The sequence below is a fragment of the Achroia grisella genome, unplaced genomic scaffold (genome assembly GCF_030625045.1).
Source record: "Achroia grisella isolate CSIRO2021 unplaced genomic scaffold, CSIRO_AGI_Agris_v1 utg402, whole genome shotgun sequence".
Classification (NCBI taxonomy): domain Eukaryota; kingdom Metazoa; phylum Arthropoda; class Insecta; order Lepidoptera; family Pyralidae; genus Achroia; species Achroia grisella.
In genome coordinates, this window is record NW_026712841.1 from 2,088,101 (window position 1) to 2,100,491 (window position 12,391).

The 12,391-nt window shown below is 30.1% G+C and overlaps 2 protein-coding genes across 3 annotated transcripts; one reads left to right on the forward strand and one right to left on the reverse strand.

The window, feature by feature from the left end:
- Window positions 1-1,897: 1,897 nt before the first annotated feature.
- LOC131844380 (cilium assembly protein DZIP1) lies at window positions 1,898-9,285 on the forward strand. Of its 2 annotated transcripts, XM_059193250.1 has the most exons (9): window positions 1,898-2,022; window positions 2,282-2,349; window positions 3,674-3,841; window positions 4,077-4,835; window positions 5,234-5,497; window positions 6,466-6,914; window positions 7,395-7,545; window positions 7,634-8,601; window positions 8,928-9,285. In XM_059193250.1, exons 1-9 carry the CDS (start codon window positions 1,908-1,910, stop codon window positions 9,283-9,285), a joined length of 3,300 nt encoding a protein of 1,099 aa, XP_059049233.1. In that variant the 5' UTR covers window positions 1,898-1,907. The 2 variants fall into 2 exon arrangements, with proteins under 2 accessions (XP_059049233.1, XP_059049234.1); XM_059193251.1 differs by lacking the exons at window positions 1,898-2,022; window positions 2,282-2,349 and adding an exon at window positions 3,331-3,410.
- Window positions 9,286-9,892: 607 nt separating this feature from the next.
- Window positions 9,893-12,174, reverse strand: LOC131844460 (COMM domain-containing protein 2-like). The gene is made up of 5 exons (XM_059193360.1): window positions 11,651-12,174; window positions 11,397-11,474; window positions 11,201-11,283; window positions 10,601-10,774; window positions 9,893-10,266 (listed from the first exon to the last, which is right to left on the reverse strand). Exons 1-5 carry the CDS (start codon window positions 11,715-11,717, stop codon window positions 9,946-9,948), a joined length of 723 nt encoding a protein of 240 aa, XP_059049343.1. The 5' UTR covers window positions 11,718-12,174; the 3' UTR covers window positions 9,893-9,945.
- Between the last annotated feature and the right edge of the window lie 217 nt (window positions 12,175-12,391).

The following is a 12,391-nucleotide window of genomic DNA, read 5'->3' on the forward strand; positions in this document are numbered from 1 at the left end:
ACTATGTTATTTGGAATCAACTACAAGTACTTCGGTTATTATTAATCTTAAACGAATATTTAGTAGGAATGGAATACCGGAGACATTAATAAGTGATGGAGGTCCACAGTTTTCTTCAACACAATTTAAAGAGTTTTCTATAAAATGGGAATTTGATCATATTTTTAGTAGTCCTGAGCATGCACAATCTAATGGGATGGTAGAGCGCACGATTCAGTCCGTTAAACGTTTATTATGTAAATCTTTACATGAGAATAAGGATCCATTCTTAGCAATGTTGGAATTTAGAAACACTCCTATAGCTCATAATATTCCATCGCCAGCAGAAAATTTATTTAATAGAAAACTTAGAGGAATATTACCAAGTAATTCTGAACGATTCAAACCTAAAGTTAGTATTAAACCAAAATTGATAGAAAGAACGATGATGAGTGAGAGAAATTATAACAGAAATAAGGTGAATTTAAAAATGTTGCAACCTGGGGATGTTGTGTTGTTTAAAGTTAGGAATGAATGGAGAAAGGGTGTAATTAAGAGTCAGAGAAATGCTAGATCGTATTTTATAGAATCTGATAATAGAGTATTTTTGAGGAATAGGTTTTTTATAAAGATATTACCTTCTGTACCATACTATATCCCGGATGAGGAAGATAATAAAGTTACTGTAACTACTACAACGGGAAAAGAAATAATTGTTAATAGTGACACTGCTACTGATAGTGCGTCTCAATCTGCTAGAGTACAAACACATTCTGATTTCCCATATATTACTCGTTCTGGTCGAATAATACATCGTCCTCAAAGATATGATTATTAGTTAAGATAAGGAAGTTATTTTTTATTAATTTCATTTATGTAAAGAGAAGGATGTTGTATATAGAAACTTCTTAGTGAATGACTTGTAATTAGTACTAAAGAATAATAAACAGATTCTGTCAACATCTCAAACTGATATTTTATTTATCCAATATTTTATATTAAAAACCTTTAATATAACATTGGATAGATCTATTTACGACAACGAATGCTCTGTATCTTGGACCAATAAAGTATATCAAGCAAAGTGGTTAATGACCAAAATATAATTTTTTACTTTAGTATATTTTACCCTTATTTATTAATCCGGAGATAAGAATTTTAGAAGGGCTAAGGTAAGGGCATGTCACTAAAAAGATTTGAAGTACTGCTCTATATAAGGCCAACTCTTTCCGCCCAACTGTCACAACGTTGGTTTTATAAAGCTAGCACTGAACAAATTAAGACACAAATGGTAACCATCAATTTGAAATATAGCGTAGTTTTAACTGGAGGGTCAATTATAATGGAAATTAAAAAATATTGTCTATGTAAAATAGTATATACCTATATATCGAATATAGGGTTATATAGGTATATAACCCTATATTACTATATACCTATAGGTATATAGGTATATAGTAATATAGCTTATTTTTAAATTTAAGCTTCTTTATTTTTACCAACCTAAACTATACAGTAAAAATAGAAGTATGTTTCGAACTAAGAGTTTATGAAATATCCACAAAAACCCTACAGGAAACTTATTTACGTGGTCAAGTCTTAAACAACCTATTTCACGTAAACATTACATTTCGTTCGTAACCCTTTTTGTAACGGAATCCGACTCGGAATTTATTCTATTTAATCTTTGTCTAGACAATTACAGAATTAGACACTATATACGATAGCAATAAATTGAACAAACATTGATTTATGGTTTCAACAAAACTTGTTGTGCTAATCCGCGTTGCTTGGCAACGTAAGTGTAAATATAAACAGACCAAAACATCAAATGTGTTCAAGTCCTTCTCCATTGCTTATCGTTAGAGCTTTATAGTAATAACAATATCTAGTAAAGTAAATCAATCAATTAAATTAATACGTGTAAAATGGCCACTAAAGCGTCACACGAACTTCATCATAACTTTCCTAAGTTGGCAGAGGAATCTGGTTTCACATTTAATAACATTCGACCCCGTATGCACATTGATTGGAATAAAATTAGTAAGTATTACAGAATTATGTATATATATTTTAAACTGAATTGGATAAGTATTATATTATCTACTATACCCATTTTATTTACTACAATGGACAATAAAATACAAATTCAGCTTAGTTTTTATGACTATTAGTTGGGTGTACCTACAGATTACAGTAGGTACATTAGTATTATCCATTAATGTGTTAATTTTTATTTTATTAAATTTGAATATTATTATGGACGTTACATGTGCTCACCTACATCCTATTTTCATTGCAGGATTAATTGATATAGAATATTTAATAAAGGAGAGAAAATTTTGTCTAATCGAACAACATATGAGTGACGTACGTATTTATTATCAATTTATTAAAATTCCTATAACACTAATATGAGTGTTTCATCGCTGAAGTATTTAATTATATAACTTTTATTAATATTTTATTGAAATTGGGTAAACCTAAACATATATGACAATAATAATTAGATACATAGGTTATTTGAAATATAACCATGCGGAGAATTAATTATTTATTCACCAAGGGATTAGCATGGATTATATGGCAAACCGAGTTGGCATCCAATTGATTAAATTGAATGCAATAAAAAACTTTAATCAATTAGCATCTCGCATGTTGACGTAATGTCTGTAATAGGGATAAGTTAAGTGCTACCTACATATGTATTGTTAGCACTAGTGTTGTATTACAATACCGTTTTGTATCAATTGCACACATTTCTAAACAAAATGCTTGAACCAAATAATTGAATAAATACTTAATGCTAATTTCAACGATAAAATACTTGAGGTAATAATTTTAATATGTAGGTATATGTGTGGAATACAGACCACTTATTTGTTTATAACTATTTTATATGCTTTATATTTCGAATACCAAAATTATATTCTAAATTGTCACTACTATCTATTGTTCCTTTTCGGTTTCCCTTCCTGGCCCTAGTTAGTAGTGTTTCTTTATAATATTAATATATACAATATATATATCCTACAACTCCCTGGTTTCCTTCATCGCCCACAATATGCGTATGTTAAAAAAAATAGAAAACCATCATTTTATAAATACCGAGTATTTATAAAATGATATTTTTTCAAATTTCATCTTATTTATCATTGTTATAGAAGGCATGATCGTAGTCATTTAATTAATTTTATTATTAGGCATATTTTCTGCTTTCGTTATGTCATGTCCAAATTGTACCTACCTATCACTTCCGTTAGTTGAACATGCGCCCTAAACATTTGTTAGCGTTCGTTTAAATATGTCTTTTAGTGGTTACCTTCAATTTCAATTGCAATATCGGATCGTCATCGAGCAAGCTGTGTAACTAGAGCTTTAGTCACTCCATTGTAACCACACAACAAAGGGTGTCATGACCTGGAATACAGGTACATTCTACTATGTTAATTATGTTGTTCGGGTCTATATATAATGGTTATTTACACGTTTCATCAAGTAATAATATCCATTAATTTTATGCGAACAATTATATGTGTCTCTGTATTATATATATTACACTAATGTAAGTCTTCTTTGTATCTCACCGTCATTACTCATAACTAAATTTTTAGTAAATAGAATCATCTTTAACATCAAACAAATCTTAGTAGCAATTAGCGTATAATACAGAGTGTATTAATGGTTTTATTAGATACTGAACTGCGCATTGGAATCTGAATTCGATGTTCGTATCCTCAATGAAAGCGTACTGAAAATGTTCCGGCTGGCCCAATTAGCGGTTGAGTATCAGCAATTTTGCCGACACTATCTCGACCGAAGCGTTTATGTTCTACGAGAGGAAATATCTTCAGTTATACAGGTGTGATAATTCAACGAGCCACCGTAACCTTTTAATATAAGCTATATAATACTTATTGATTATACTTTCTGATTTTACAATAGCAAATATTCTGGTGGTCACTATATTCTCCCAAATATGAATTTAAAAATGAATCTATATTATTGTAAACATATACAACATTTATTTGAAAAGCATAATACGAACTTAAATTTTATTATTATGTTTAAATTCCTATAACACAATATTTTTATAGGAGCTTGATGTAACAAAAAAAGATCTAAGAGAAAAAGACGAGGAAATAAGAAAATTAAAAAGAAAAACGAAACATACCTATAGGACGCCGCTTCCCTATGGAAATGACAATATAGCTAATATGATCCTAAAAACTCTTACAAACAGAAACGATGTGCTTGCATCGACTTCTAACGTTGACACCATGCAATACAATAAGTGTGGTTATTGCGAAAAAGTATTTCTAAACCAACTTTATTTAAAAAGCCATCTATCCAGGCGGCATCCAAATTTAATAGATACGCCTGAAAACAATAAAGCAGGCAACATTCAAACTACTATTAATAACAACGAAAATACTAAATTAAGCCAAGAATTGATGGAACTTAAAGCTAAATTAAAGGAAATGGAAGATATTGTTAAAAGTAGTGTCTCGCATGAAAATAAAGAAGAGAGCAAAACTACAGAAATTAAAAATAATAATGACAAAGTTGAATTGGACAAAAGTGTTTCAAAAATAATGAAAGACGCAGAAGTATCGACCAATAATGAAGATTATTTGCTAGATAAAATAGAAGAATGGAAAAAAGAAGAACACGAGAAGTATAATAAAGAATTAACACTTTTACGAACTCAAATTCTAGAAACGATTACTTCCCTTAAAGAAAATGATAGTAAAACAGTTGTACACAGTGATTCTAGTATTGTAGATCAACTACACACCACTATACGTCAACAAGGTGTTGAAATCTTAGCTTTAAAACAAGAATTAAATGATTCGGTAAGTGCTTTATTACTTTTCTATGTATTTATAATTATATTGCAATTATTATATTATTAAAACAAATTATTAATAAAGTTGCCATTTATTTTAAATACTTATATTAAGACTTTCAAGGAAGACTTTTAAATAATTATATAATAGGGACATCAATATGTTACTTTTCCTTAAATAAATCCAAAAATAGTTTGTGTCATGTAAGTACCAGCACTCATGACCACCCAAAGCATTCGAATCACTAGAACAGTGATGTCACACTGCAAAGTCTCTAAAGATACCTTTTAACTGACTGATTAAGCCACACCTCAGTCATTTCAAAGGCCCATAACAGCGAAAAAATTTTTTTATGAATGAACCTGCCCGTTACGTCCCCTTTAATAGATATAATTATTTTTTAGAAATTAAAAGCCGCAAATGATTATTCTCAAAGACTTAAAGAAACGGAAGAACAAGTGAGATTTTGGGGGAAACGATCAGAAGAGCAAACTAAACAATATGAGTTATTACTTAAAAAACTAAACGACGTAGCTAAGGAAGCTGAAGAATCACGCAATCAGGCAGAACAAGAAAAGGAGAAAGTCGCACAATTACAAGAAATTTTAGAGAATCAATTACGAAATAATGAAATTACTGATGACGAACAGAATTCAAGTGATATTGAGGTAAGCCTTACATGTAAAAATTGTCTTGACAGTACACTTAGATATTAAATACAAAATTATAAAATAAACAATTGTATAAATGAATTATTTAGTCATAATAGTATATAGATAGTATATATATATATATTATATATACATACCAAGGCATTAAAGTCTGATACGTCTTAAGAGAGATATACTCTCGTCAGTTATTCAATAATGACAACGTTTATATCTTAAATAATATGCAGAGTAGGAAACCGCATACCTGAACACAGATTCTTTATGTCTTTCGACACAGGAAAATCTTAAATCACAGATCAAAGAAGTACAAAAGAAGTTTTAGTATTATAAGAAATTACACGACACATGGTTCATTTTTTTAAATGTTTTTCAATTTTCGACTTCTGCTTGATTTGGATGAATAATAATAAAAAATATCAAGTCATTAAACCTGAATCCTGGCCCAGGATTACGCTTTGCAACACATCTGTGACTTCTAAGTCTACATATTAGCTTATCATTCAAACGTTGTCGTTATCAGGTAGTACTTTTATACAAGTATAATTGCGCTGCATACCGTCGGCCCAGTAAAAATGTAACAAAATTATTAATTTGAGTTTCACTCCTAATACTAGCGAGCGTACACCGATAGCGCAACCACTGTATTGAAAGGAGATCCAATATATAACCACATAAATAAAAAAAAAATAACAGATGAGATAATCTCTCTTAGAAACTACAACTATCATAAACCGCATTCCCAAAAAAAAACACTTTGTATTATACTGTACTAAATTGTGTATCAAATATATTTCATATCATTGGAGATGGTCATACATATTATTCATATCTATAGTAGTTTAAATGTGACAATAGATAAATATTTCCAATAAAATTCGTCCCTTAAACAACATGCTTTACGTATACCTAAGTACAACAAGTACAAGTACCTAATATGTCCTTTATATATAAATATATAATTTCAGGAACAGCCTAAGCATAACAATAGAGATAGTAATTATAAAGGAAATTTAACTAATGCATTAGACAATATGAGAAATTCTGTACGAAAATCTACACCAGTGGCTGATCGAAATACGCTAGAAAAACTTCATTTAAAAGCCAAAGAACTTCTTAGTATTGCCTCAATTAGTTCCTCTGATGTATCAGCTCCTGAAATAGCTAAGCCTATTGTACAAACACAAAAAGTAATGGACAAAAAACAACGACAGCAAAAGCGTAGAAAAGTTAAGAATGACTCTAGTAAACAGTATATAGACAAAATAGAGAAGGCTCCAAAATCAAACAATAATCAAATCCACAGTATGAAAAATGGCCCAAAAGAATCATTGAAGTTAAAAGAATTAAATTCAAGAAATGATAAGTTAAAATCTAGTCCAATTGTAACAAATGGTCCTATTGTTGCTCCAAGAAGGTAAGACAATAAACTATGTTATATGACTACTGACCTATATAATGATAAAGTATATAAGTGAACACGTAGACCCATCAGAAGTACTGGCCAGAAAACAGGGAGGGGCCCGAGTACAATAGTCACAAAATGATCCACATTGATCCTGCCGTTTAAGAGGAATTAGGTTACATAGGTACACAAGTATAGAAGAATTAAATACGTACGGCGCGGCGGCGTAGCGGTTTAGCATGCCGCCGCCTTACTTTCGATAAGCGCGGGTTCGATTCCTCTTCAGTATGATTGTTTGTATGTACTTGTATATTATTTATGTATTTACTAACAAATACATGTACGTATTTATATCAATAGTATACTATATTGTTTAGTACAAATAACACAAGCTCTGTTTAGCTTGAGACTAGATGACCCGAATAATGCGATGTGAATTGTTCTGGGTTATTATTATTTATTAAGATGTAATGACAACTTCTATTATTTCAGTCCATTAAAATTAGTGCGTTCAAAAATAACAGAGGAAGTAAACAATAGGTTAGTAACAGCAGGAATGGATCCTCTCAAGAACAGATTACCCAAGACTTTATTCCAAAAACAGAGACTCCATTTACAACAGCAACATGAATTAAAAACTAAGGTACTGTTATATAATATTTTAAATAATCTAATTGCTTTAAATCCTTTCAGTAAGCGTTTAAGTACATATAAATGTTTATAATTTTCAGAAAAACCCAAACCATGACAATGTAAGACATACTATTTTAGCATATTTAGACTCAACAGTAATAAAAAAAGATAATCCCGCTCCTCAGGAGTACGTTTCTCCGGATAAAGTATCGAAATTCATTAGTTTAACATCTGTATTATCCAATGTAAAAAGTAAAGCTTTATCATTAGTGAAATCAAATGACAATCACGTTAAACGCAAATCATTGAACGCAGATATGGCCAAAAGAGCAATGTCTTTATTGAAAACGCCTCCTGGATCATTACATTCCAGTCCTATAATTAAACAACATAGTCCAGTAAAAGAAATTTCCGAGAAAGGAAGAGAATTTAACCACCATCCAAATCATAGGAATAAAAATAATATTGACTCTACGTTATCTAAAAATAAAATAAAGAAACGACAGTTGGTTTCTAATCCTGCATTAGACACGTCAAACAGCGATTCAGGTGAAAACGATCATAAATATTATAAAGCGATTGTTCAGCAAACGTCTAAAAGCGTAGAAAACTTGATTAAGTCTCCAGCTAGGAAACCTGTGTCTGCTAATTCTACTAATTCTGTAAAAAAATATGCTTTTGATAAAGAAGTAAACTTACATAATCAATCAGAACCGAATCTTTCTAATTATCAAACTGATTTGGCTAATAATCATATAAACGATGAAAACCCCATACAGCATGACGACAGTAGTGATGATGCAGAATCATTGAAAAATATGCCCCTCGTAATGGCGATCTCTGATGAAAACATTCACGCTAATGTGAAACAAACCAAGGGAGTCTTAAAAAATGCATCTTCAATGTCTTCCTTAAACAAAAAGAAAGTATTATTCGACATGGATGCAATACAAATGAAATCGGTAAGCGCATCACCATCACAAAGCATCACTGAAAAAAGTGACTCCAATGAAAAATATGAACTGGGACTGGTGAATCTTGACGGCGAAGAGTGGGACATATCTAGGTCTGTATCAATTTATGTAATTATGCTGTTCTTGAAATATTCGTAATATCTTTAAGTAATAATTACTAGTGTAGCAGCAACCTGACTTTGCCCTTCTCTCAAACTGAATGACATTGATCGATCAATATAGTTCATCACATAATTCCAGGACTCGTTTCCATTTTAAAGATTTTGTGAAGCCATTTTGGAAAAGTACTATTGAAATGGTGACTCTACTAGTAATATGTACCTGTACAATACTATACATATAATATTTTTTTATTATTCTTTTCCTATATTTAGATACATGAAAATAACAATAATGTATTCATTTTTACATAATACAGCATAGAAAACGAACCACTGAAGACTAGTACCAAAATCCAAGTAAACACACGAACGAGTCCAAAAATTGCCGAACTCAAACAGACTATAGAATCGCAGTTGGCACGCCGCAATGAGACTCCATCTACTGTTCTCGTCGGTGGAATAGATGTTTTGTCTGGGCAGATCAGAAGAGCTTCCAGTGTAGGCGGCAGTAACACCAGTTTGGGCAGTTCTATTCTTGACGATTCCGATAGTGTACCAGCAATTAACCACAAAGCATTTGTTAAACCGAAACATGTTACACAAAAAGATGATAGCGAATTAGATATTTCTGAATTCAGTATAGATGGTTTAGGTAATAAGAATGAAGCATTTTAATCTTGCTGTAATTTTTTTTTTGGATTTTTATAATATACCTTAAAGTAATATTAAACATTTGTATTATTTTCAATTATTAGTCCTATCCTATCCAAATTAAAAATGTGAATATGGATGGTTATAAGGGCAGAGGAAGGCAGGAAAAGAGTTGGATGGACTGTGTGAAAGATGATATGGTAAGAAAGGGAGTAAATGAGATGGCTGGATGAATGGAAGAGAAAATTTACACCGACCTCTAATAAATGGAATAAGGAAGTAGCAGATGATGATTCCTATCCAAATTGCCGGAGAGACTTGGAATTTATTAAAAAGAAAGGCACTGAGGGCAGGAAGTTACAGGCACAGATAACATATTACATATTAGGGTGTCATCGCCACACCCCAGTTATGTAAACATTATTACTGCAATATTTTATTAAGATGTTGATCTCAGTGGTCTAGCTTATAGTACACTGACTTCTATGTATTTTATGTAGATATACATGTAATAAAGTATTTTTATCAGTTTTTAGTACCCATAACACAAGTTCTGGTTAGCTTGAGAATTGTCCTCGATTATTATTATCTGTCATTAGTAAATAAAAGTCATTTTAGAATATTGGTACTTTCAATATATTACATTTCTATTTAGAACATTAATAAAATTAAATTAAATACCTATTATAAAGCTCTTTGTACTCTACGCACATGTTGACTTTTCGATTCTTTTAATGCTTGGTCCAATACATTTGTCATGTGTATTAAATTGGATAAATCACACTGAAGCAAGTGATGATTAATAATGTTCTGACAATGACTTGCTGCTTTTGCATCTTGTACAGTTGTATTAATATGTATAGGAGACACATTTTTATTATTACTTGTAGAATTTAATTTATCTAATTTATCCTCTTTAGATTGTCCAAAATTCTTAGGAGTCATCAGGACAAAATCCATTGCCACCATTGGTTTAATCTCTTCACTGGTATTTCGAGATGCAATCTGTTATTACAAAAAAACAATAATGAATAATTGCAAATGTTAAAGTTTAGGTGTGTGCTATGGAAAGCAATAAAATCTGGTCAGATTTGTCCTTATTTTTAAACAATAGCACTATATCAGAACTATCGTAGATTTATTTAACATTAAAATGTAAATTATTACATTCATAATTATTCATATTTAGATCTTAGAGACTTAATATGCAAAAAATTTATATAATTGAGTATGTTGTCAGACACATACATTTTGGATTCTATGTAGTTTCATTTAAAAAGATATTTATACAATGAAAAATCTGTAAAAAAATATACCTAACTGTGATTAATATAAGTACCTGCACTTCGAACCTCCAACTAAAGTCCTGATAAGTGGGGTCTTTTTGCTGTAATAAGTTCAGGGCACTGGACAATTCAATCTTTTTTGTATAATACAATTTCAGCAATATTTCTTGCTGTTCTGTAGAAAATCCAGCTAATGCTAGCGATGATTTGAAATCTGATTCAGATAGCTGAAAAGATGATTTTAAATATTACCATGGTATACTTCATACAAAGATTTTATAATGTATTATATATATATTAGAATGGCAAACAAAGGACCTGAAGGTATGGTATAATCATCCTACAGTCATGAACAGCACTAGAGGCATCAAGCTATCATGTGGTACTATTCGAGTATTACCATTATGGAAGATTAAGTTGTTATGCCACTTATACTGAAATTTCACTGCTTCTTCTAATATAAATTTTAATTAAAATTTAGTCAAAGTTAAAACAAAGACTGCAAACCACCACATACATGTACATATATATAATATGATAGTAAAAATCTTTGATTTAAAAACCTTCAGTTGTTCAGTTGTTACTTATCCATGTAATAAGGAAAAACAAATGGGCAAAATTCAATTTGTAGTGGATAATTATTTTATACTTACATTGTGTTTGCAGGCCTCAATTATGAGATACACTAGAGCATGCACCAAATTTTGTACAGCCATCAAAGGCACATTAAGTTTTTCTGAAAATTTTTAGTGAGTACATAAATAACTTTATAGTCAAATATACACAAAATTATCATAAAGAAAAATCAAATTAATTCTTTTTTATGACATTCTCATGACAATTACTTACCTGCTGCAATATTGTGCTTCTTTTGGTCAACTCCATTATTCAAGTAGTCTATGGTGAGTTTACAAAAATCAATTAAAACTGTAAAGAAATAATATTTCTTTTTACTACAGAATACATTAAAATAAAACTTAAAAATACAACTATAAAATTGCAATTGGATACTTCTACAATAAATGCATTTTAAATAGAAGTACTTTAATTGAATAAAAATAGGGCTAGCCCAATAAATTTAAAAAAATATACATGTTGATTACCTTGAGTAGAATGTTTATGGAGTAAATTCAGATGTTCTTTTTGGAGTTCACTTAAAAATATTATCATGTTGAATTTGATTTAAAATATACCATTTATCTGATAGTAGTATAAATATATTAAAGAGTACTTATTTCAGATATAATTATTAATATTTATTTGTCGGCAAAAACTATTAGTTGTCTTGAAGCTGTTGACTACTATTGACAGTCGATTGCTTATTTATTACTGAGGTTAGGGTGTATGCCTTGCATGTTCTGCCTCCAGGCACCACATAGGTATATAGTTTTTGGTTATAAATAATAATGATACAAAATATAACAATAAACATAAACCGTCTTTTAAATATCAAAGAATAATATGTGACTATCAATCAAGGAAATCTTATACAACCAACTGAAAAATAATTATTAAACATATCTGAGTCTGAAACTGAATATATTATTTTCAAAATAACAATAATAAACTTATCAAGTTTTCTAATCTCAAAAAATAACCAATTTTTGAAAATATTTTACTTCAAAAGTGAAATTTATCTAAGGTTGAAATTTATCATTTGGCATTCTGTCAATTTTGACAGAAATCATGAGTGTCAAATAATGCTTTACACAGCCATATTTGTGTGGGACTCAGTATTGCTATTTTAATTATTTTACCACTCAAATCGGCACTTAGAGAGCTCATATTAAGTTTTACAGGCTAATTATCGTAATATTTAATTTGTGAAACAATAAGTAATCGTT

Bases quoted from the DNA above. Each gene is read 5' to 3' on its own strand.
- LOC131844380 (XM_059193250.1), top strand. From the start codon at position 1,908: ATGGCCACTAAAGCGTCACACGAACTTCATCATAACTTTCCTAAGTTG. The intron at 2,023-2,281 runs GTAAGTATTACA...TTTTCATTGCAG, and splicing joins CATTGATTGGAATAAAATTA to GATTAATTGATATAGAATAT. The intron at 3,842-4,076 runs GTGTGATAATTC...ATATTTTTATAG, and splicing joins AAATATCTTCAGTTATACAG to GAGCTTGATGTAACAAAAAA.
- LOC131844460 (XM_059193360.1), bottom strand. From the start codon at position 11,717: ATGATAATATTTTTAAGTGAACTCCAAAAAGAACATCTGAATTTACTC. The intron at 11,284-11,396 runs GTAAGTAATTGT...AAAAATTTTCAG, and splicing joins GAAGCACAATATTGCAGCAG to AAAAACTTAATGTGCCTTTG. The intron at 10,775-11,200 runs GTAAGTATAAAA...TCATCTTTTCAG, and splicing joins TTGAGGCCTGCAAACACAAT to CTATCTGAATCAGATTTCAA.